The sequence below is a fragment of the Tympanuchus pallidicinctus genome, unplaced genomic scaffold (genome assembly GCF_026119805.1).
Source record: "Tympanuchus pallidicinctus isolate F22 unplaced genomic scaffold, pur_lepc_1.0 scaffold1, whole genome shotgun sequence".
In the NCBI taxonomy this organism is placed as follows: Eukaryota; Metazoa; Chordata; class Aves; order Galliformes; family Phasianidae; genus Tympanuchus; species Tympanuchus pallidicinctus.
Genome location: NW_026294618.1, coordinates 55,030,292 through 55,056,118, shown reverse-complemented (window position 1 = coordinate 55,056,118; position 25,827 = coordinate 55,030,292). Strand labels below are relative to the sequence as shown.

At 39.1% G+C, this 25,827-nt stretch overlaps 1 protein-coding gene across 12 annotated transcripts in view; it reads left to right on the top strand.

Annotated features, from left to right (window-relative positions):
- MAP7 (microtubule associated protein 7) overlaps nt 1–24,971 on the top strand; it is a 103,655-nt gene extending 78,684 nt beyond the window's left edge. For 9 of the 12 annotated variants that reach the window (XM_052674707.1, XM_052674718.1, XM_052674647.1 and 6 more), the window contains exons 7-18: nt 1,584–1,697; nt 5,046–5,191; nt 7,364–7,479; nt 7,898–8,178; nt 12,183–12,366; nt 12,881–13,076; nt 14,012–14,113; nt 14,690–14,740; nt 14,838–14,895; nt 17,648–17,786; nt 22,279–22,505; nt 23,276–24,971. In XM_052674707.1, coding sequence (XP_052530667.1) covers nt 1,584–1,697; nt 5,046–5,191; nt 7,364–7,479; nt 7,898–8,178; nt 12,183–12,366; nt 12,881–13,076; nt 14,012–14,113; nt 14,690–14,740; nt 14,838–14,895; nt 17,648–17,786; nt 22,279–22,505; nt 23,276–23,295 — 1,634 coding nt within the window. In that variant the 3' untranslated portion in view covers nt 23,296–24,971. Of the gene's footprint in view, nt 1–1,583; nt 1,698–5,045; nt 5,192–7,363; nt 7,480–7,897; nt 8,179–12,182; nt 12,367–12,880; nt 13,077–14,011; nt 14,114–14,689; nt 14,741–14,837; nt 14,896–17,647; nt 17,787–22,278; nt 22,506–23,168 lie in introns of all 12 variants that reach the window. The other 3 variants (XM_052674656.1, XM_052674666.1, XM_052674675.1) reach the window with 3 other exon arrangements.
- The last annotated feature ends 856 nt before the right edge of the window (nt 24,972–25,827 follow it).

Sequence of the window (25,827 nt, the reverse complement as noted above, 5' to 3'; positions counted from 1 at the left end):
AATTTGTATGCTGTAATGGAGATCTCTAAAGGGTATTTTGTGTCCCTGTATAATCTGTAGCTACACAGAATGGAGCTATTAATCACAAAGAGCTCTGGCAGTATTGTATTATGTAAGAACGCTTATCCAGAAGGCCTGCTGTGTTTTAGAGTACTATATTTCTATACTAATGACACTTATTGAGTTAGCAGAATTTAGGTGAGCAGTTTGAGAAGTGGAAAAAAAAAAAAAAAGCAGCACTGAGAGCAGATTAGGCCATTATATTCTCATAGGATGAGATTATTGAGAACAGCCTCTCCTTTCATGGGGCTTGTTGTGGAGTAGATTAAAGAGAGCTTCCAGGTTTATGGCTTTCAAAAGAAATGGATCTCTGCCTTTAAAAATACAAATTAGTCTGTGGTTTATCACAGCCAGTCATGTCAATGAATGTTTTAGGGACTGTGCCTCGTTTAAAAAAAAAAAACAAAAAAAAACCTCATTCAAGTTGCAGTTTTCTGAACATAGAGAAACTAAGGCCAATGAATGGTGGGGTATGAAACAACCTAATTTCTCTTTCAACACTGAGATTTTTGCCTGAGTTTACTGTAATGAACTATGAGAACTATTCCAGTGTTTTGACTTGTGGTTCTCCGAATAATACTATTTGTTGCACCATACTGTCAAAGAGCCATCTGGTACAATAACATACAGGACTTCTTTGGATACTCCTTTGCCATAATCAATACTTAAATAATGATTAAAAAAATCATTATATTAAAAATAATAAAGAAATGATGTGAGGCAGAACAAAAATACTGATAAACTAAATTTGCATTATGTAGTACTGAGAGAAACACTTGTACAGCCAGAGCAGCATGTATAACCTGTTTTCAAAACATACTGACAATGTAGAATGTTGAATCTTGTTACTGCTGTAAATAGAAAACTATCATTAATGAGGGTTTTTGGCAGAATTAAATACGCTATGTATTCTGAGGCACCATGTGTAACAAAGACAAGTGTAGCTGCTGAGCCTGGCATCTACAGCTCAGGAGCACTGTATCCTTTTGTGATGCTTTGACAAAGCCTCATTCTATGACGAAAATCTGTATGGTAGTAAGCAGCCCTCTTTGTTTTTTGTTTCTATCTAGGCTAGCAGACTGCAGATGGTGTTTTAGTAATTGATCTTTTGTATATACTTATGTACCTGGTATGTAGAAGGATTTTGAGACACAAATATCTCTAAGTCTATATTAAGGAATGGCAACTGCTGTCTTGGTACAGAAGTTATCTTGCCATCCCTAATAGTAGGTCGTATGGGATCTGTGCAAAACATCAACATTAACCTGATAACAATTCAGTGTAATGCCACAGTCAGTAGCACAATATAGATGACTGGCTTTGTGATCAGCAGGAATTCCTCCCCTAAAATGGAGTAACTCTGAAAAACTAAGCAATGACTGGGTGTATGGTTTGGGTTTCCAAAAGGTAGTTTCAGAATTTCCATGGTGTGTAGTCTAAGGCTGTAGTACTAACACTTCTGCTACATGTGGTCATTTGCACGCTGTCTGACCTAACGTCTTGCTTGTATGATGCACGTTCAGCTCGCCGTCTGCAGCTCAGTCCATGGGAGAGCAACATCGTTAGCAGGCTCCTGACGCCCACACACTCATTCCTGGCCAGAAGTAAAAGCACGGCTGCATTGTCTGGAGATGCAGGTAAACCTATAAGAGCAGAGACTTCATATTTCAACCACGTATATTTCCAGGTTCCCTTCAGGATGTTGTAAAATTATTGATGTAATTACGCGTGTACAGTAGCATCCCAGAATGAGTTTGGAAAACCTAGAGTACGTTGTATGACAGCTTGAAAGCTTTTGCTATGCTTGATTTGCTCTGCCTCTTTCTTCCTCACTTCTCTCTTAACTATCTTTGGCCTCTTCATCATTGTAAGAAGGGAATACAACACATGCAGGGCAACAATTTCACGCTGTTTGTGGCTGCTGAAGGAAATGCCCACTATGCTGTAAGGAACTGATTCAGCACACCCACGCTGTGAGCTGTTTGCTGCAAACAGTGCCATTCTGCACTGGAGCACTTCTCACATGAAGCACGTTGGACACGTTAGAGGGATAGGCCCTGGCTGCAGTAGATTTAATAGCATGTAAAGTTAAATGTGCAGGCTTAGCAAGGTGACAATAACTGTCAAGTTCTCTGATGACCCCAGAACATCCCTTTGATGAACTCCTGTGCAGAAGATTGACGTGCAGAAATATGTAAATATTGATAGGAAGTAACTTAAAGCCTTAGTAAAACTACATTTCAGTGACAGCCAGGACATACTGGTTTATCTTGTGTTTTAGGCATGTGACAGCTGCTTTTTTTCTTACCGTAGATTGTTTTGAGAACATGCAGTAGGGGTTTTACCATTTCAGGAGTACATTTCAGCACACGTCAAATGTTTAAGCCTAGGCAGGTCTTTCCTGTTTAATATGGGCAGATCTTTATTTTAATTAAAGGACATAGAAGGTAAGAGGGAATAGAGATCTCCTAAGATTACTTTTAAAGAAGCTTTCACTTAAGAACTCTTATCTCTAATTAGGCTGCAGTACATTTCCATAGGGAGAGAACCATAGGAGCAAAAATGTGACCGATATTCTTCAAACGGTGGAATTAACAAGTAGAAATTCCTTTTCACTCTTCATGACTTTTAAAGCAATAGCTTGTAAAGTGAAAGCTTAACATCATCCACCAGGCAGGATATGGAAATGCAGCTCTTAACTAGGGAATACCTGAGAAAGCAGTTTCTTAAATTTGAAAGTGGTTACTTAACTGCAACACGTGGGAAGATAATTCTGTGACTGCTGTTGTTTCATGCTGAAGCTCTAAACTGAGTGGAATATTGAGAAGGATTGCAGATAGCAGGAACAACTGATTTATCAGTCATCATTTTGAGGTAACTCTCTAGAAATACTTTGTCTGCCCTAACTGGAACTGTACCACCCAGAAGAATAATCCATCTTTTCATTGTTTTCCAGGTATTATTCTCTAGGAGCAATAAGTGCAGTCCCTTCATGCAGGACTCTTCCTGGAGATTAATGATCAGGTGGTGGTAATGGCTCACAGCTGTGCTCTGAGCACTCCACTCATCCCAGCCTGTCATTATTCCCTAGAAAATTACCCTGCCTTTTGGCTATAAAGATGAATTGCAATGCAAAAAATCAAATTAAATGTGGATCCATGTCCTTAACACTGAAGTTAAGCAAGATACTGGGGACCTCCAGCATGGGTATACCCAGATAGATATATATAAGTAACTTTCCAAAACAAAAATGTAATTTTAAATAACTCTCCTCTGTGTTTGTAATCCTGTTGGTACATCCTGATTCACTGGGAGTGCCTCATACAGCGTTGTTTGGCAACCTTGCAAATGGAAACGAGCTACTTGTCTTTGAGCATTTATGATGTCATCCTCTGTGGTAATGTTTGATAATCAGCATGCAGCAGCAGAATTGATTCACAGAGGGTGGAAAATATGTAAACTGTAAGCTGTTAAAATATACATTTTGGCCACTGTCTCCTGTCAGGTTCAGACATGCTCAATCAGATTAAAACAAACAAACAAAAAAAAAAAACAGATTTTTTTTTTAAAGTTGTTTTCTTGTTTTCCAGTTTTTATGTTTGTCACCTTTTATTACCCCATTAAACATAAAAGTCTATAAATAAGGAGACATGAGGACCCTTGCTGTAACATTTGCATGAGACTTCCTTTATTCATAATGTTAATCTCCCATTGCAGGAGAATTTGAAGAGTTAGGGCTGTTAAGTCCTCAAAGTACTGTTAAGTCTATGAGCTCTTCCTGTGACAGCAGTTGCGCTGCCGTAAGGCTGCAAGAATTAACTGTGTGTAGAACTGTGTGTGCTCAGAGGTCTACAGGCAAGAAATGTTTTCTTCTGAGGAAAATGAGGAAGGGAAGCAATAGAAAATTAACCCATAGAAACTCTGCTCTTTTCCTTCAAGTAATATATTGAATAGTAATGATGATGTGACAATATTAAATGAGCAGGAGAGACAAAGACAAACAGACAAGTAAATCTAAAGAGTAATAACAGTTTTCCCCAACCTTGTCCTTCAGTTAAACAGGGAGGAAGTCTAAGAATACTTTACTGCAAAAAGTTCCCCATGATGCATTTTGCAGTGTTATGGTTCTCTTTGACCATGTACTTGGAACACCATAAACCTGATAATCTGCCATTGACAGGAGATCTTTTGGTAACAGTCTTTGTCCTTGTTCAAACAAACAAAAAAAAAATCCTGCCATCCTGGTTACTCTTTCAAATCCTAGTTTGTAGGTTGATTTATTGTCATCAGCCTGCTTTTTGAAGTGTATAAAATATTTTGCTGTTGAGAATATGTTTAAGTTGGCTCTTATTGTAGCATGACTGAGAAATATTGAAAGTTTGTATATAGGTGGATTTCAAATATTTTTTAGAGTTATTTGAAATAACACATCACATGATAGAAATTGTAGACAACAGTCAATATCACTGATTTCCTAGATGGAACTGTTCCTGTTGTTAGCATGTTTGACATCTCCTTTTTCTCTACTTCCAAGACCAATTAATAGAAAGTCTGGTTTTATTTAGATTGTTTCCTGTTCCAAATGTAGTTGAAATTCATTTTAATGCATATAGTAAGCTAATCAACTTCAGACCAGTTGTTTTGTCCACTTCTTTTTCAGAAACATCAGTTGTATAAGAAAAGAAAAACTTTTCTTTTTACTACCCACTTATGTGCCACACCTCTTTAATTTATTTAAAAGAAATTTACAAGTGGATCAGTACATGGCTGTGTATTAGAATTGTATCGTTACTATACATATAACCAAGCTGAGGTAGCACATGATGGTTCTGATTTGAGAATTAGTCATTCCTCTCTATTAATATCTTCTTTCTTTTCTCTGTCTTTCTCTGTTGTTTCTGTTCCTGCTGGCTTTCCTCTGTCAATTCTCCAATGATGCTCTATAATTATAATGAATAATTAAAAAAAACCAACCAACACCGTAGTTATCCCCATTTGTCCCCGTTCAGCATCTTGCAGCCCCATCAGCCCTCTGTCCTACAAGACCATGAGCTGTAGGAATTCAGCAGACCGAGCAAAACTTTTTGCATCTACTGATGCTGTTGGACGTAGAAGAACGCATCTGGCAGGGGTAAGTGTGCTGGTTATATGTAAGTTAATGTCTCATGCTGTAACCACCTGATTGAATTTCTTGTTAGAACAAGAATAGCTGTATGTATGTAATGTATATCTAACATTTCCCTCTGCAGCCTCCCATTGCCTCCAATTTGTTTCATAGTTAGTTAGATTTTAACTGGTATATACTATATTATCTGTTGCCATAGCCTGATTGTGCACTAAAGAATCTGCTTGGGAAAACACTCATTTTTGCAGAATGCCTTGTTTTCTCATGAGGTATGGAGGCAGTTGCAGAATGTTTTGTCCTTTTCTCTGAACTTCCAGGGAAAATCAGAGCAGTCTGATACAGGCAAGATCAAATTAATGTTGACTGTAGTAAGAGTGAAGTCTTCTCTGCAAATGATTATGTACACGGGCAAAGTATCAGGAGACAGTGCTGTCTATTATTGACATCATTTTCAGAAGCAGTGTTAGATGAAGGAAGCATGCATCAGAGCCAGTATTAAGCTTGGAGGCACGTGTTAGTTTGCTGAATTTTAGGCTGTGACATAGCTTTAGGTTATGTCTCTACAGAAATCTTGCACTATGTGTAGAGCATGTTGTAAACTCCCGGGCTATCAGTTTGGCACCTCTAAGGTCTTTCTCATTGTTTTTTTGTTTGTTTTGTTTGCAATTAAGAAGAAGAGAAGTTGGTGCATCTTGATGAAAAAAATGGTGTAAGAATATTGTTAACACCAAATGACAGAGTTAAGAGTTATTTTCAGTAGCCTCCATATTTCGGAGAATCTTTTTACTGGTTAGCTTCTGTAGGAATTTGGATTTTTTACTTCACTGGGAAAAAAATTGCTGATACTGTATTTTCAGGACTAATTAGGAAGATCCTATATAGACAGTTTTTGTAGCAAACCAGAATTCTTGTTCATTGTAATGCATTTACTCTGGCTGTATGCAATCTGATAACTCGGGTGATTACCATCATACTAGACAGTAGAACTCTTGTAAATGATAGTGCCAAAGGGCTGGTTAAGTAACAACTTCAGGACTGGGACCACTTTTTGCTTATCACGTATTACATGGGGTTTTGACAACATGAAACAACTAGTTTTACCCCTATGCAAAAATACTTCATGGATTTACAAAGATAGACCAAAGTTTATACGCTCATACGCTCAATGGAGTTGTTTTCCATCTCCAGCTGTTAGACATGTTTTCATGTCTCACGTGCTCACTCTATGAGTGTGTAACAGCCCCTTTACACCATGCTGGCTGAGTGACAGCTCATTGTATTCTCCTCTATTCTCATGCTTCAGACTCTGAGAGCTTAAGCTCATTACTCCAAAAATCCAGAGTCTTTCATTTGTATTTAAGTGGAGGAAATATGTAGATGTTTAAATTCTTATATATAGCCTTAAGCCAATTGTTCTATTAATACAAACCAGAGTTGTAACATAAATATTTTCAAAAATTAGTATGATTTTTCATAGTTCTCATCCCAAAATGAAAAATAAGGGAAGATATGAAATCACTATGATGCAGTGTCAAAAAAACAAACAAACAAACAAAAACAACAACAAAAAAACCAAAAAACAAAAAACAAACAAAAGAAACCAAAAAACAAAAAAACACCATACAAACAAAAACAAAAACAAAAGCCCCAATGGGGAATCATTCAAGAAGGGCATGAGGGCATCTGTGGTGTTGACATATAGCAATGAAAGAAAAAGTCTGTGTTGTGTAGAGATTCTTACCACTTACCCACTCCAGAGAGTGGGGTTTTTGGTGGTTTTTTTTGTTTGTTTTTCTTTTTCCCCAAATGAAATCCAGGCTTTGTGGGGAGTAAGTATTGTCTTTGGAAGCAGTGGAAGGTACTGTGTAGCAACCAGCAGAGATCAAACCTTAAAAGGTAACTTTTTGCCTGTGTAAAAATAAGCCTCTGCAAATTACAGCTTAAGAGAGTAAAGAGCATGATTAAGAAGGATCATTGTTTTCAGATGTGTATTTCCTTACAAAAGCAGTGTCAGATTACAGAAGCTATGTTCATGAACTTGTCAAACAGGCTGTAGAAACTACTGACTCAGCGCTACTTTTTCTCAGCCCCACAACTCCTCATCCTTAACTGAGCTTGGTTTGCTTTCTTAGCTGTGTGAACTGTGGCTTGACTTTGTCTTTGTTTGCTGAACTATAGACTGACAAAAAAGAAAAGGAGAGAGACCATTTGTCATCCAACTTCTCAGCCAACTTGAAAGGAGGTCATTTTTCTTCCAATCCCAAAGCTAGATCTCCAGCTCCCTCTCCAGTTTGGTAAGCCAAGTACATGCTTTAGCTGGAGGTTGAGCTATAACCAGCTCTAATTGTTTTGTTGATTAAACGTTAGCCTCCACAGGAAAATCAGTGCAACCTTATTTGGTGGTATAAATGTTTTCTGTATGCAACAAAGTAAAGATGATATTGTTTTTAGAAAAATAAAGTAATAAAGCTGTTGCTTTTTAAGGAAAGGGAAAAAGGAGCAATGTACCTGGTTTCTTACCTCTTGGCTGGGTCAATGCTCCCATGATCTACAAAGAGAAACATTTTTACTGAAAGCTCATTGGTTGTTCCAGCAGTTCTGCTTGATAGCAGAGAAATAGGGAAGTTGTTTTGGTTTTAGCTATTGTAGAGGTGGTATGCTGATGTACAGCAGAGCATGTCTTACATTGATTGTCACTCTGTGATTACACAGGCATGCATCAAAGTCTTTGCCTTCTTTGGCTGGCACGCTCAAGCAGATAACTTCCCCACCTGGTTCCTCCAAAGTTCCTTCTACTCAGGCACGTCCTCCTTCTCCTGGCAATATCCGGCCTGTAAAAAAAGATATCAAACCTGAGAATGAAAAGAAAAGACCAGAAAAGGAGGCTGAAAAGACCAACGAGGAGAGGACAGAAGAGAGTAAAGAAACATCAGCAGGTGCTGGAGAGTTTGCAAATCAGGAAGAGCTTGCTGTCCAGGAAGATGTTGCTCAAGGTAAGGAGAAACTCCTGTTGAGGATAAGGATTGCCTGAGTGTCTTTCATGTTCTTCCATCCCTTTTTCTGAATCAATAAGCTTTAGATAGCTTTCTATCAAGTATTTGTCTAAGTTTTTCAGAATGTTACACCTACGTATGTATGTTAATTATGAGAAAAGTATAAACAGACTGAAACCCTCCTTTTGCAACAGCCAGAACAGGCACACCTGTCTTGCACATCTGTTTTCTCTGACTTTTTGGTACAGAAAAGGTAGACTTTGTCCCTCACATCATGATACAAGTTTTTTTCAGACCTGGAATAGAAGAGCAGTGGTCTGAAAATCAACCATGCAGGAAGTCATCACTTAACGGAGGTAATGTGAGCAATGAGAAAGTCCAGCTTTGCTAGATGCATAGTACAGTGATGCATATCTATCTTATCTACAATATTGCTTATCTGTAATATTGCTGGAGTACCAAGGGTAGGGGAAATTAGCAGGGTAAGATGGAATGCAAGAAGATACAACGTACAATAATGATAACAAGTCATAAGAAGAGGAAAAGATACATCTGAAAGTGAGAAATATTGGCTTGTTCTAATAGAATTTTTAGACCATTGCAAATACAATATTGAAGTATCTCAAGGATGGGATAGAATGGCCATTGTGGCCCCTGACGTAGACAGGATGGGTTACCTGGTGTTCTTGATTTAATAGTAATAAATTCTCTTGTGACTGTCCTTCAGAAAACAGTTTTATGTATTAATTATCCTGCATTTAACTGCAAGATGAGTAATTGGAGGTTGTTGTTCTGTAAGAAAACTTGTGAAATTATTACATTTGTTTCAGTAACTCCTGTTAACAGTAGTTGCAGTGTGGTTCCTAGGTCATACCACAAAGATGCATCTGTTGGTAATGGGTATGTAAAGAAGGTATGAGATGATTGGCATGATGGGATGGGATTTTATTGCTTTTCTGGTAGCCTTTTGCTTGCATCATAGAAAACTTCCTTTTCAAAGTACTTTGAGGATACCTGTAAGGGTTACCTTTTGCAAGCATTTACATGCAGTACTTTCCAAGTCCAAAGTAAAGTCCAGAAAAACATGGAGATGTTTGTTTGGCACTTCAGCTCAGGAGAAAGAAAGGCTTAACTTCTCTGCAGAGTTGGTCAATATTTGGGTAGTGACAGGTTTACTTAGTGTGGAAACAGGTTGTCTATGATAAAGGGATCTGAAAGTAAAGTAGTTCATGTTTGCAGTGGGGAAACAGCAGGTAGTGAAGAGAAGCAGGGGAGAAGATACTGCAGTCATAGTGGTGAACAGCACTTCAGATTGGATGTATTTTGTCAAAACCAGGGAATAAAGTCACTGATGATTGAGACCTAAGACTGGAACCTAAGCATAAGGACAGATCTTGCTTTGCAGGTAGGGGCCCAAACTGTCAAACCTTAGCCACTGGTTGAATCCAAGAGTTTAGAGTGGAGCAAATGCAACTTTTAGTGCTAGAATTTCATTCCTGGAGGTGAGGAGTTGATTTCAGCCAGTTACCTGAACTGGCCTCTAATTCGCCTGGTTCAGACCCCTGTCAGCTGTGTAGGTAGCCAGAAGGTGAGCAGATAATGATCACTGATGGAACTGTTCAAGCTTTTGCTGTAAAATCTCATTATTTTACCAATGCTGTTATTGTTCTAATGGAATTTTGGGTGCACCTATGCAAGTTGTCCTCGTCCTTTCTGACAACAGGGCAGGTGAGCATTGAATGAGCTATGTGTTACATTGCCAGAGTCAGCACCTGAAGGAAAGAAGTAAAGCCCAAGCACTGCAAAGCTGTGCTACATTCAGAGGTGACAGCCCTGCTTTGGTCCATGTTAGTAAACTGACAAGGGCAGAGGTTCAGGAACTCTGTCACTTCTACCATTTAACTATTACAAGCATTCTCTACTGTGTTTCTGGCCCAGGTTGTAATTGCAATGCCACATTTTCTTCTGTCACCAAGGTTACTAAGCATAGCTATAAAGGACTCCAAGACTTTAGGAGCGCTCGGGTTACTTACTTTTTTCTTCCAGTCAGGCAGATTTTTCTGAGTTCCCTGCTTTGTCTTTGGGGTTAGCCTAGCCCAGGTTTGTTCCCTAGGAATATACTGAACACTGGCAGTGTGAGAGGCTGAACTGTACCGCTTTTCTTCAGGGCAAGGGAACAGGCCCTGGAACTCTTAAAAGGACTTGTATAAGTATAAGCTTTGAATTCAAAGTGAGCACGCATAAAGATCTGTAGAAAGACCTATAATGAATTGATGAAAAAAAAAGACAGAATTCAGTAGATGTGAACACTGAGCAGAGAAAGCAGCTGAATTTGTGTTTGTGCATGCAGTGATATATAGGAGAGGACATCAGAGGAAACTTGATGAGGGATGTAGAGCACAAGCCTTATGAGGAGTCACTGAGGGAACCAAAATTGTGTAGTCTGGAGAAGAGGAGGCTCAGGGGTAACCTTATCAGTCACTACTACTATCTGAAGGGAGGTTGTGGTGAGGTAGTAGTCAGCCTTTTCTCCTAGCAATAGGACTAAAGGGAATGGCCTCAAGTTGTGCCAGGGGAGATTCAGGTTGGATGTTAGGAAAAACTTCTCCAAGAGAGTGGTCAGGCACTGGATTGGGCTTCCCAGGGTGGTGGGGGAGTCACTGTCTGTGGAGGTGTTCAAGAAACTAGGAAATGTTGTAATAAGGGACATGGTTTAGTGGGAAATACTGGTGATGAGTGAATGGTTGGATTGTATGATCTTGGAAGTCTTTTCCAACCTGGGTGAGTCTATGATTCTATGAAACCCCTACTGGAAGCTGTTAATGAGGTGAGGAAAACAATACTCTAAATATCAGTTAGAAATGTAGATTGAAGTTATCTCCTTGCCAGTTCTGATGACTTACTTCACATTTATCTTCTCAAGATCCTGACTCAATTACTAGTTCATATGCTTCCCTACCCGTTTTTTGTCCATGTTGCCAGATGTGATTACCCTGAGAGTGCTTCCTTCAAGTTAGCTTGTGTGTTATTAATGGCCTCTGGCCTCCAGGGAAAAAGCATAGCAGAGATGTCCTTTGCCTGTGCTAGAAAATGTCAGGCAAGCTTGCAAAAGTGTGAATTAGTATTTAACTTGAGAAAAATTTGTGATGTCTCCTCTACCAGTTGGCTAGAGATGGTCCTGGGTAAAGAATATAATATGAAGCAAGTGCTTGCCTCACCACTGTAAGAACAATTTTTAAAAAGAATACAGAAGGAGGGAAAGCAATCTTTACCTTCATAAGAGCAATTCTAGTGAATGGTGACAGCAAAGCCTCTTAGGGTTTGAATTCAAGCCACAGTTTACCATTAGTGGCAAGGCGTGTATGAAGCTGCACTGTTTCTCTGAGTTTCTTGTTGTGGATCAGCCATAACATATATCAAAAGTACCTACAGAAATTCTAATTGGCTGGTAAAAGCTGGAATATCTGCAAAGCTGCTAACAGTTTGTGTTCTGCCCTTACTACTACAAATCACTACAGGCACTGGATGTTTGAGATCACAAAGTCACTTAAAGGGACTGGCCTACTCACCAAAAAGTGTGGCTCTCATTTTCAGCTACAGTCTATCAAACAGAAGAAAACGTAATATTACAACATGTAATTTCTGACTCTGAAAATTAGCAAATATAATGGTAGAGACTTGCTGAGTCAGCATTCCTCCCATTGAGACCCTGTCAGCATTTATTCTTCTGACAGAGAAGCTGGCTTAACCTTCCTACTGAAGCTGCTTTCACAAAACAGACTTCCATTGGAAAGTAAGTATTCATTGCTTTTATAAAATTCTTCCTCCATGTAAGCTTGAAAATACTTTACGGAATATTTGAAACTGTATTTTCTTTTCCTTTTAAGAGGTAGGCCTGTGTGAGAGAGAGGTGGAACAAGATAAAGAGAGGAAGAGAGAAAAATACAAGTATTATCTTGGCTACTGTGCCTGTTGAGACCAGTTTTTCTTCCTATCTATTTCAGCAGCCAGCCCATCCCTACCTCCTCCTCCCCCAGCACTTTCTCCACCCCCAGCCCCTGTGAAGACCTCTGCAGGTACAACAGATCCTGAGGAAGCAACAAGGCTGCTGTCAGAGAAGAGGCGCCTCGCTCGTGAGCAGCGGGAACGAGAGGAGCAAGAAAGGAGGGAGAGAGAAGAGCTTGAAAGGTGATCCTGTGCCTCTTTAGTGGAGAATTTAAGTTTTTAGCAGCTTCCTAGCAAATGTTTGTCCATATTTTGTTGTTATATTGTAATATACGAAGCACAGTGCTAAGGTGCAGGAGACACTGCACTTCTCCCAGATTTTTTTTTATTTAATTTTTCATGGAAATGTATATCTAAACATATCTATAATGTTTAAACCTATCCCAAATAGATACGTATTTCATTAGAGCTTGAAAAAACTCGGAATCCTTGGAATCTTGAAAAAGCTTGGAATCCTGTCATATAATGGAGAAGTAAAACCTTGCAAAGGTTTTATGTTGTTCAGTAGGGCATCTACCATCATTGGTGCCTGCTGGAAGCAGAAGAGGTGTCTTGGCCTCACCCTGCTCAGATGTTTTTGAGGTTCTTATGAATGAAAAAACAGTGTAGCCTTTCTCCAGCTGTTCTGCAGTGCTGATGTCTTGGATCAGGAGTCAGCTTTTTTTCTTTTTATCTTATGCTTTTTTCATGATTGCAGGCAAAAGAAGGAAGAGCTGTCCCAGAGGATAGCTGAAGAAAGAGCTCGCCGAGAAGAAGAAGAAGCTCGCAGACAGGAAGCTGAAAAAAAACGAAAAGAAGCAGAGGAGGAGAGGGAAAAGGAAGAACGGCTGCGTCGACAGGCAGAAGAGAGAGAACAGAAGGAGAGAGAAGAGATGGAGCGCATTCAGAAACAAGTATGTTCCCCTCTTGGAATTTCTGTGCAGCACCTAATTTAGAGGGGTGCTTAAAATAGAAATGCTACACAGTGTGAATATGTGTGGTGTGATGTGATGTGTGTGGCTGAATTCATCTCATGGAGTGGTTCAAAGAGTAAAGATGATGCTTCTTGACAAAAGCTTGCAGTTTTTGATTAGCTTGTTTTTGTTTTTTGTTTTCTTGTAAAAGTTGCTTATTTTAGAGCAAATCCTGTGATTAAAAAATCAATAGGGTTGTAACAGTGGAAGTTTATGAATGGTGCTATGTGAGAGAACTGTTTGTCCATACAGTTGTAGAAGGTTTAGAGACCAATATAACCACTGATACCTCATACCTGGAAACGTTCAAGGCCAGGTTGGATGGGACTGAGCAACCTGGTCTAGTGAGAATAAACTGTTACAGTAGTTCCGTTGTGTAACACTGTCACATTAAGGCAGCAAAGCATTTCTACAGTATATTCCAGTGAAGTTTTACATTTAACTTAAAAAGCAGGAATTGAAAGCTTGTGCAAATGTACCTGTGGCTGTTTGTCCTTGGCCTCACTAAGCAATAATTCTGCTGGCCAAATAAAGCATTCTACTTCTTTTGACTTCCAAAAGCATCCACCACTCAATACATGGATTTCTTGAATGCTTTGCTGGCTGCTGTTCCAATGCTGAAGGTTAGGAAATGTATTTATCATCTGGTCTGCTGTCAGTACACGCCAGTCAGAACAGGCAAAGAACCTTATTCATCTCTGCATGTTATGCAGAACATAGATTAATAAAAAAAGTGCAATTCAGTCTGAGAAGGTTGTTCGCAGATTTAAATCCCAAGGTGTTGCAAATACATATAAATGAGTGGGTATCAGTGTAAATCTGTCCTCAAATAGTAATTTTTTCCCTTGCTTTTTTTGTCCACCATCTCAACTCAGAAAGAAGAGGAAGCTCGCCTACGGGAAGAGGCAGAGAGGATTCGATTAGAACGTGAAAAGCATTTCCAAAGAGAAGAGCAAGAGCGCTTGGAAAGGAAGAAGGTAGATGTGTGGGTAGATAGGACAAAGAGGAATGGTTTTAAACTAAAGGAAGGGAGATTTAGATTAGATGTCAGGGGGACGTTTTTTGCAGAGATGGTGGTGAGGTGCTGAAACGGGTTGTTCAGAGAGGTTGTGGATGCCCTGTCCTTGGAGATGTTTAAGGCCTGGTTAGATGAGACCCTGGGCAGCCTGGTCTAGTACTTGATCCAGCAGCTGGCAATACTACATGCGGCATGAGGTTGGAACTTGATCACTGTTGAGGTCCCTTCCAACCCAAGTCATTCTATGATAAGGTTACAGTACATGCAGAGAAGCTGTAATTCATCTAGCTTCCACCTCTGCTGTAGGAAGTTATTCACAAAGTTAAGGTGTCCTTAGAAAAGCTGTGGTCCTCATCAGTGTAGCCTGATGTGAAAGTACAGATAATATTGCCAAAAGTAAAAAAAAAAAAATAAATTATTTCTTTTTGCAGTAAGCAAATGCAACTTTGGTAAACAGCAGACAGTTATGATTTGGGAGAGAAAAATTTAGATTACTGCTAGCAAACATTATTTTCCTCCTTCGTGTTTTTTGCAGAGACTTGAGGAGATCATGAAGAGAACTAGGCGTGTAGAAGCTGTAGATAAGGTCAGTGCCACAAACTTGTCATGCATAAATAGTGGGCACATTTCAGTTCCTCCCTCTGGTGCAGTTTTTAATGTATAACGTTATGCTTCCTTTGTAGAAACCCAATGACCAGCAGAATGGACATATATCAAAGGCAAATAATTCTGGAGAAGCAGGTATTGTATTTAACTGTACCCTGAGTACAACAGGTGAATAAATGCTTATTGAGCACAATTGCAGTTAAGAAAACCATTAGAAGAGTTAACTGAAGTCCTAGTAAATGTTATTTAATTAGCCTTTCTGCATCGGTAATTATCCATTACTAAATGGGTCAGCTGTTTCAGTAATTTTATTACATTGGTTTAACAAGAGGGAGCTGCTTACCAAGTTTAATTATTTATAAAGTTAAAAAAAACCAACACGTTAACTAGTTTAGTTTTTACAGACTTGGCCAGTGATTTTACAGTTTCTCTTTTCATAGTATTAGAGATAGGATCTGTCATTAAAACAAACCGTTCACAATCCTAAATATTCCCCCATGCTTTCTCTTTCACACCTGCTGCTTTATTCACTTGATGTTAATTTCTACATCTTTTCTTTCAAAATTCAGCTGTTACAAAGCCTTACAGTCTCTCTGTAATACTCACACTCAGTCTTTTCTTCAATTCTGTTTCCACTGTTTTTTTGTTTTTTTTTTCCTTCCCCTCTGGTTTTTTTAGATAAAATTTAATCTGAACTTTAATACTTAGAATAAAGGAAGCAACATAAAAGTTACCATATATTCAACAATAGGCAAATACTAATTAGCAGGATTTAAATATACTGAAGACAATCTGTCAAGTAGCTTAAACTGTAATAGCATAATATAGCAAGTGATGATAATCTTTATTTCTCTTTTGTATTTGCATTGAGTAACAAAAGAGGACAAATAACGGCACTGGCTGCTCATACTCCTTTTTTCTCCTTTGTGTTTATGGTTAATGTGCAAATGAGCACTGCCAGAAAACTATTTGACATGAATTTCAATATGTGTTTGGAAATTATTTGTTTACATATTATCTTTTTAATTAAAAAAAAAAAAACAAAACAAAACAGTTTGGGAACTGCTAATACAGAATGTGTCTGGAGTGCCATCTGTTACTGCAGGCACTGATAAAGCTGCTGTCAACCATTTAAATAATTCTTGAAAGTAAAAATGGCTTTACGACCTGAGGCTTGTGCTTTCCTTCCAGAGGCAAAAAACAAGTAGTCAGTTTTTGAGGGGAATTTCAACCTCCATTTCTGCAGTGCCAAGGGAAAGCTGGGATCCATCAGTGACTGGGGAAGTAGAAAAGTGCCCTCACTCCTAGGACTGCTTTGCTGTTTCTGACTTTGCTTTATCTTGATATGATATTGAGTTGAAGACGCTAATGGATATACTTCAGCCAGCTCTAACTTTCCATAGTACGTACCAACAGACTGCTTCTGACCATTGGCAAATCACAGAATCACAGAATGGCCAGGGTTGGAAGGGACCTCAAGGATCATGAATCTCCAACCCCCCTGCCACATGCAGGGCCACCAACCTCCACATTTAATGCTAAACCAGGCTGCCCAGGGCCCCATCCAACCTGGCGTTGAACACTTCCAAGGACGGGGCATCCACAACCTCTCTGGGCAGCCTGTTCCAGTACCTCACCACTCTCTGGGTAAAGGATTTCCCCCTGATGTCCGACCTAAATCTCCCCTCCCTCAATTTAAAACCATTTCCCCTTGTCCTGCAGTTATCAACCCTTTCAAAGAGTTGATTCCCCTCCCCTCAGTAGGTTCCCTTTAGGTATTGAAAAGCTGCAATGAGGTCACCCTGCAGCCTTCTTTTCTCCAGGCTGAAATTCTGTTGCTATTTTCTTTTCTTTTCATTTTAAATCTTACTGTTTGGCAAAAAATGAAGAAACCTGTATAGGAGTGGCCAAATCACACAGTGAAACAAAATCCATCACCTTTGTGTCATTTGTTTGAGCTCTGCCTCAAAAGAGGAAATAACTCTGCCTTTCCAAAGCAAAAGAACCAGCCTTCTTTTTAAATGTTAAAACTGACATAACTCCCACTTGGTCCATCTGTAGCAGCAGTAATCTGTAAGCTAATACCTGTATGGCTAATATCTTTTATATAAAACCAGATTAAGGCACTCAGCATTGAAGACTTCAGTCCAAGCACTTAGGTCATAGCAGAACAGGAGCTGTGAATGGAGGGCTCTCAGATGAGGTGCTTTAGGTGGCCTAGATAAGTGCATTGAAGCCTACGAATACTAAATTGTTCTTATGATTATTGTAACAGGTGCTAGAGTACACTGCTTCCTTTTGCAGAGCTATATATGAATTAGTATGGCTGTAGGTAGAAAGCAGAAGACTGTAGTTATACTTTAGAAGAACATCCTAAGGCAGGCCAGTGACATCATATGGTCATTGCGTGTCATCCAATTTTAGGTTGCTCTTTGCAGCATTTTATGGTTGTGATTTAGTACCTGTTGAAATTTCCTTCCTGTGGAGATTTTCCCCTTGTTTCTTTTTGGTTTACAGCTAGTGATCAACTCAGGAAACAAGAGGTAATGTTGATGTCCCAGTGTTCTATTCCATTCTTTATGGCATTTTGAAAGAAAAAACAAACAAGTGTAATGTCCTGTAAGATATCATCCTATTTTGACCACCAGGTGAAGTGCTGATATTGTTTACGTGATTGTAAACTGATTGATTATTACTACCAACAAAATTTTAACTTTGAATTCTGTGAAACTGATATGTCCAAAGCTTGACAAAGAAAGCAGAGGGATTAACTAAATTTTTAAAGTGTAGCTTACCTTAGCTGTGCTATCTTTTGTAGAATGTTTTATCCTACTTTGAAGGAAGATGGTGTTGCTTAGTTGTATGAAATTGTGCTTTCTCCCTCTAGTCATAACCAGTCCTACATCTCCCATGGAACCTTCAGGAGGACCTCAGCTTCAGCATGCAACACAGTCTCCAAACAGCGGGAAACCCGTATCCTGCACACACATGATTGTTTCACATCAACCCCCCGTAACTATGGACAGGTAAGAGGATTGTTGAGTATTAGAGGGTGTTCACAGGATAAGAGTTACTAAAGTAATAGATCATTTTCTCAGATCCATGTATTCATTAGCTAAGTAAGAGACACAGCTGTTTAATCTGCCACTTTTCCTGTTTATTTTTATCTTTTCCTGTGTTCAGAAAAGAATTTTAACATCTTTCACTTAACATTTTTACCAACTGAAGAATTTTGTGAAAACATACTTCATTCTTTGCAGTGTTTGAAAGAAGGTGTTGCCAGCAATTATTACATAAATTGAAACTTAATTGACAGGGCAATTCTCTTTGCTTCTTTCCATGAATTTAGCTTCATACAAAACAATCTGGATTTGCAGGGTTAGTTAGTTCTTGACTGGAATAGTGAACACTGTGCTTACAGCCTGGATGCTTCGGTTTGTGAATTGCTTGAAGAATCAGCAAGTTATGATTGTTAAACAAAAGATATAGAACTACTCATTTTGACTCTGTATTTTGAAAGGAAAGTTTGAGGAGGCAGATATTTAACATTAGGAGCTCTTTGTATTGTGTGGCGAGTCACTCAGATTTTGAGAAATTATAGAAATGCTTGAAAGCTCTGTGCTGAACCAAGTGAAATCTGTTACATAAGCATGAGCTGTCAATTACTTCAATTTTAGTAAGAAAAGCAGAAAGCCAAATAATCCCATAGCCCTTTCATGTTTTATGCAGGTAGTGCCAGAATATGCATGGAAAAACTTGAATGTGGAAAGCCATCTCACAGTCTGTAATGGGCAGTAGGCTTCAGGATGTGATTGGCACTAATTGAAGGAGGAATTTGCCCTCTCTGTCCCTCCATATGCCTGAGGGATCTTAGCCTGCTGTCATGCTGACAAAGATGCTCCTGCTGAGATAAGTTCTGTCAGTGACTCTGAGCACTGAACTGCATTAGATGAGCTGCATAGAGCTGTCTCATAATTATCTCAGGCAACGATTAATTGTTAATCACTCACAACCTTAGATGCACCTTGATGTCTGTAATATAAAATGTGCCACACTAATGAATGCTGTCATGTAGCATCGTATTTGGTATCGAAGGAGGATCTGAATAGCCAAAGTGAAGAGTGAATAGGTAAGACTGAAGAGCATGAACAAAAATTCAATGTGTGTATGAGGCTGAGGAAGGAGAAAGTGATGTGCCAGGATAGAGTGCAGAGGGACTGTCTGCTCTAGAGGAACATCCACACTGAATGGGAAGGCAAGAGCTAAATTACTTCATAAAATTGTGGTGTTAGCCTAAGCAGCTCGGCAGACTGTTGGAAGGAAGACATGGCAGCACAGATTTTATCACATGGTGAAAGCCACAGGTGCCAACACCATTGCTACTGCATCTTGTGTGCCATATCTAGCACCTAGATATACCTGATATTGTAGCATACGCAATAGTAATAAATATAGACAGTGTTCTCTGTGAGCATCTCACTCCAGCCCTACGAAAGATTTGGCTTTTATTTGGATGTTTTGAGGGTGAGAAAGCTCAGATTTCCAACCAGAAATTGAAGTCCCCCTTTGCTTGGGAGATTTCTAGAATATGTGTGTATGGGCAAGAGGAAGGAACAAAGGACTGAGGCCCATTAAGGCCTATAGCAACCATCAGTCTCATTGCACTTCCTACAGTGGTGTGCCATGTGGGAGGTTCCAAGCTACAATCACTGAATTCTTTTCATCCAAGTGTAGTGCAATGGAAAAGACAGCACTAAATATACTTCTAAATGAAGCTTGTCATGGAAATTTCCCTATTAGATAGTAAAGCATCTGGAATTACTCATGGAGATACTACATTATTAATGACTTACACTTCTACATTGATTGTGGTGGCTTTGTGGGCTTTTTTCCCAGCAAATGGAAAAAGTGAGTTTGAAACACAGTTTGAAAATAGTATGTAAGGTAAAATATTTTCAAACTTTTCACATATTATGAAAGATTCCAACAAAACTTATTCCAGATCCTAATTTTCTCATGCTGTACTGAACAGTAAAATCCTGAAAGAAGCAGAATGATAGAGTTTGGGGTTGTAAACAGCTACAGAACTCATCTTTCACTTGGAGTTTTTTGTTTGTTCTCCACTTCCTAATTTTTTGCCAAAATTCCCAGCAGTGCTGGGCACTGAGACATCACTGTAAGTGGAACATAAGACGGTAAACACAGGTGAAGTAGTTCAAAAATTGATTCCTTTTTTGTGTTCTTTGCCTCAATGACGCATAGAGGTCATTTAGGGAAAGAGTGTAAAGAGGGGAGGAAAAAAAAAAAGCTAAGTACCAGGAGACCCTTTAGTCAATGAAGGGTTACTATGTGTTGTGGTGCAAGTGCAACCCTAGGCTCAAGTAGTCCCAAAGCTGCTAATTACCAGAAGCTGGAGGGCATACCAATCTCCTAGGAATTTGTCTAATCTGCTTTTGAGATTATGGCCCCTAAGATGTCCAGTGGAAATGAATTCCACCGTTCAGTTTTTCCCTTTATTTCTACTAAACATCTCCTTAATGATTCGGTGGAGTGCCAACTATATCTTATAGCATAAAAACCAGAAAATATCTAGTCGTGATTTTTCCCTGGCTTCCCCCCCACACTCTGTCCCCCCCTTTGTGACTATACAGATGCACATCTTGAAAGAGAACTTTGAATTCTGAATCCTAGTATGACTTGATGTGTAACACTGACAAAGCAATGACCAATAAATATGGAGAACTATTTATCAAGTTAGTGGGTCAATCAGAAAAATAAGTGTAACTTTGCAGAAACAGAAGGCTTCTCTTCATTGTGCCAATACTTCCACAGGTAAATGTACTGCCTAATTTCAATGCAGGAGCAAACCTCATCTTCCCGCCTCTTTCCCGCCCCCTCCATCAGATTTTTTAATACTGTGTTATCTTAACTCTGGTAAGGTTATTGGCAGAAGATGGGGATGAGATAAGTAACGTGACACCTTATAGCAAATAATAGCCTAATAACTACATGTGATGGAGCAGTTTTTATTAGTATTAAAGCATTTCACAGATTGTTACTGAGTGGATCTCCAGCAGAAAAGGCTGGGTGATGTGACACGGGGTCTCTCGCAGGCAGAAAGCAGGGTCTCTGGGTCTGCTTTCAAAGCCATGTGCAGTGAAACACTTTCCATTTTGAAGTTTGCTTAGCATGCTCACAGGCTGAAAAAGAAAAAAAAAAAAGAGAAGAGAAAAGAAGGGAAAAAGAAAGAAAACAGGATTGCCTTGCCTTTCTGGAAGGGAACTGGTGATAGTTTGAAAAGCTGGAAAAGATTTGATATGAAAACCAGCATGCTGTTCTTACAGGAAATTTGGGCTTCAGATGACGTGTTACCTACCATCTTTTTAAGTGCAATATTTATTTTCCATTGTTTGGGAAGTACTGTGAAACAATTCTGTAATTGTAAAGACCTGGCCACCCTAGCAGGCTGGTCAGTGTAAAGAAAGCTTCTGCCAATTGCAGGCACAATTTGTTGGGTTGTTCTTGTTTGTTTTTTTGTTGTTTTATTTTCAGACTAGTACTTGTATTCTCAGGAGAAAACAAGCCTGTGAAACCAAGCTACCTGCTCAGAAATGGCCTGAGGACATTGATAGCCTTGTTCAAATCTAGGAAAATGCATTTGAGCATTTGTGCTGAAGCATTTCCTAACAACCTGAAGAACTGTGATATGGGAACACGTGCCCCAGACTGCCAGGATCTGGCAGTGAAGGGCTTTCAGGAAGCACCCGTGAAAGATTACATGACTTTGAAGTGATAGTTGGGCACTCCCTCTTTCTCAGAGAACTTTGGATGCCATTAGTCATCCTGTTCACCACAGTAGCACCTTAGTTCCTCCCCTGTGGTAAGACAGCACACGCTGCATGAAAAGACAGCAGGATTTAAAAGACAGCAGCTAATAAAAGAGTCGGGAGAGATGTGAGGGCTGACACAAGGTGATGCGTGTTCTCAGAAGTGTAGGTGCACCTGGAGAGCGTTCCCTGTGAGTTGGGGAGATGTGAGGGATGCCAGGAGGTGCTGCTTTTGGTCTGGACTGGTCATTGCACGAAAGAGTCAAGCTGTGCCTGGAAAATAAGGCCCAGTGGAGAGGGATGAAAAGGAGAGCTGAATTGATACAGGAGTTTTTTTCTCTGGGTGAGTGGCAGGTAGAAGAGGCTGCTCAAAAACTGGAGGCAGGTGGTGATCCAGAGTTACAAAAATGACAGCGCCCTCGTCTGAGAGCAGTTAGACTGATTTGCAGTATGAGGAAGGGCACCTCAGCACTCAAATATGGCAGTGCTTATGAAAGCCAAGAAAGGCCACAAATCCCACTACTTGCTGTAACAACAGCTCATCTGCCGTGGTAGTCATGACATTTTCATTTCACTGGCTAAAAGAATGCTGTGGATTAATGCAAGTTTCAATTTGTAATATTGCTTTAAGCAGGACTATTCTTGTGTTCTGAATTAAGTGTATGATGAGATGCTTACGTTTCTCTCTCAGCAATCTCAACCCAGAGAAAAATACAGAGGAAAATGGAATGTCTGTGCAGAACGATAACTTCGAAGAGATCATAAATCTACCTATTGGTTCTAAACCATCCCGCCTGGATGCCCTGAACAACGATGGAAGCGACAGTCCCGGAATTCCTCTGAATCCAATTTTAGCTTTTGAAGATAAGGGGACTCTTTTGCCTCAGGTAGACAGTGTTCAAACACATCAAACAGCAGGTAAGTTTGCCTTAGTTCACTACAGTTGGTGATGTGGATCTAGAGCTTCTCCTTGACACAGGTTGAATAATTCAAGCATTTTAAACCCAAAATTCTTTGTGGAGAGGAGCAAATCTTCTGTTTGTAAAGCTATGTATACCAAGCATGCAGATGCTGTGTGAATTATGATGAGTCCTCATCTTTCATTTGAGAGGTGTTCTCAGTTACACTGTGCTATTTGCCTTTAGGAGTTGCTTGAAAACATTTGCCCTGTGCTTTCAAGTGGAAATGATAACAGTGACAGCTGTTGTTCTTAGTTTATGATCTGCAATCATGTTCCAGTATTGCAAATGTAACATCTGAAATGCATGCACTGAAAGGGAGCTGGTAGCTGCCTTTTATGTCAAATTCTGAATGACTTCCCTCATCAAGTTCTTGCTGCCATGAATACTGAGTGGTGGTTTGCAGCACAGCAGATTTTTTCTGAATTGCATTGTAGCTTTTAAAAGATGTTGGGTAAACAGTTATTAGCATAAGAAATTAAATTGGGCAACCCTAATTTACCTTCTCTTGCCTAAAATATAAGAAAAAATCATCTTTCAATAAAATATTTGCTTAAGTGCGTTCTGAATTAAGCATTCCTACTCTTTGCTGACCTGTCATTTCCGATGCCTTCTGTTGTAGAAGTGATCTGATTATTTCTTCTGAAGAACCAAAGGTGACAAAAACATCTCTGCAGTCAGTGGGAGTTTCTTCCATGCAATGAAGGAGTGTTTTATTTTTCTCTCCAGGTTTTTTAAAGATTTCTTGAACATCTTTTTTCTTTTTGGAAGGACTTTAGTAAAACCAGCAGAAGAAATGATGGACATAGACTTGGATCGCCTTTCTAATAGTTTTCATCACTAGAAAAATCATGCTTCACATGCATTACTTAATATGGCTTTTTCCAATGAGCTTTTTCTGTTAGTAAATGGATATTTCTGCATTCCTGAGAACACAAGACACTGGAATCTGAAAGCAATGATTCGGGTGGTGGGGCTTTCTCTTTTTTTTTTCTTCTTTTTTCAGGTGGGTGTTGGTTTAAAAGGCATAATTGTAAAATTGGCAAAGAATCTTTTACACTTTGTGGTTCTGATACTTGAAAATTAAATACCTCATTGCTCTATGAGTAGAGTTAATGAGGTGTTTTATTTAAACCTGTTGGTTTAAATATTATTGCAGAGAACTCTAATTATGGGGGCAGAGCATCGGCTTCTGTATCAGGTTCTTGTAAATGTAATTCCTACAGGGACGTTCTGTAAATTGAGATGTCACTATGATCTTCTCACATTTTCTCTAAAAACACAAAACGAGGCAGGTTTTAAAATGTGAAAATTTGAAAGCATTATTTTTTCATGGACAAGAGGAAAACCTATCGTTCTCCTAGATGATGTATTTATGAATTTTGTTCAGTACAGAAATAAATTGTTTAATTGAATAAATTAGAAAAATGTAATAAAATGGTACTGCAAACTTGATTATTTTTTGTTACATTCACGTTCACAGTACTATAAAAGATGTGCACAGGGAGTAACCTTGTTCTGAGTCCTGTAAATTGCTGCTGTTCCCAATGATGGAAGACTTTTCCTTTGCCTTATCAGACGATTGAAGACTGTGTGAAACCTGAAATAGTTGATTTTTTTGATGATAAAGCAGGTTTGGGGAATTTTTTGGTTTTGCTCGTTTCAGAGCAAATGGAAAATGGTCATTGTTTGTGCTTTGTATGTAGCGTGTGATTTTTATAATGCACTACAGTTTGAGTGATAAGAGGAGCAACGCAGGTTGCTTTCTCTTTAGTTTCATGCTGATTTCTACCATCATTATGCCATCCCTCACTTTCAGTTGTTGTTGAGCAGAACAGTAACATTGTGCACCTTTCTATGCTGTGATAAACCGTGCTGTTGCAGGCAGAACTCACGGGGTGTTTGAGTTGGAAACAGCAACCGGGGCTTCATGCGTTGTTTGTTGAAGTCCCTGAGTAGATCCATAGCAGTGGAAATGGGGTTTACGGGGTTTCGGTTCGTGCTGACAGAGAATGGCCACTCAGATTCCTGCACCTGCCTTTAGTGAGCACTGAGCTCGGTTATAGGAAGCTGTGCAGAAAGTCTGTGCTTGCAGAAGAAATCTTCTGAGCCAAAAGCGGAAGAGTTCTTGAAGAAATGACTTTCTGCTGCTGCCAAGCGTTCATCCTACACAGGAGATGGGATAAAAGCAATGGAAAAGCAAAGAAAAAGAGACTTATCTGCCAGAATGCGTGGAAGCTATTCAGTCTATTCAGTCAGAATGCTTTCAATAATAGTTCGTGACACAGTAAAATTAATTGGATTCCATACTCACTTTCTTTAATTTTCCATGTACATAGCCACAATATTTTAAAGTGTCCAAAATATGTAGTTTTCCTTTAAACCTTTATAGCATGTGAGTACCAAATAAAACTTGTTTGAAATATTTCTATTTCTACTTTGATTTTCTTGCATACTTGAAGCGGGAGTCAGTCTGTGGTGGAAAACTCTTCTTCATGTTCCTGGTATGCGTAAAACCTCTTTAGTTTTTAGTTTTCCTCTGATCTCTTTACTGAAAAATCAGTACAGGATTACTTACAGCTATGAACACAACAAAGATGTTGCCAGTAAGATTTAGCTTCATTTTTTTTTGGTCCAAGGATTCATTTAGGCTCAGGCATAAGCTGTATTGATCTCGACTATTTTTATGAGACATCAGAACACTCACTTTGCTGTTTAAAGCACAAAGATGAAGAGCTTACTTCATTTTCCATGTGGTTTTTGCACTGGACTGCAAATGAAACAATGTATAATTATATTCATGCCAGGTTTGCTTCAAATAAAAGGGGAAAACAAACGTTCTCTTTCAAGGACCCAGCTGCAAACTGAAGTCCACAGGGTGGGTATAGATGTAGGTGTGAAAGCCCAAAAATATGAGGGAAAAAAAAAAAAATTAAATCTTGGGTTTAACCCAAGATGCTGGAAGATTTGAATATTGTTATCAACAGTAAGTGCAATATAAAATGAATGCCAGCTTTTTTGCCTGCTGTTGCATCTGTTTCGTTATTTGTATGTTTGGAATCAACAGTTCTGAGAGGTAGAATCAGTAGTTGTAGAAATTAGAGTTTTTCTGAAGGTATGGAGTGGTGAGTGACCTTTCACAACAACTATGCTTCTTGCAAAGATGTTGAAGTAAAGTTTGCAATTAAATAGCTAAGAAAAACAGAGAGAAGACACTCCAAAGTCTTCACTTATACCACAGTGGTCATAAAAAGTTGCACTGGTTTTCTGTTTAGAAAATG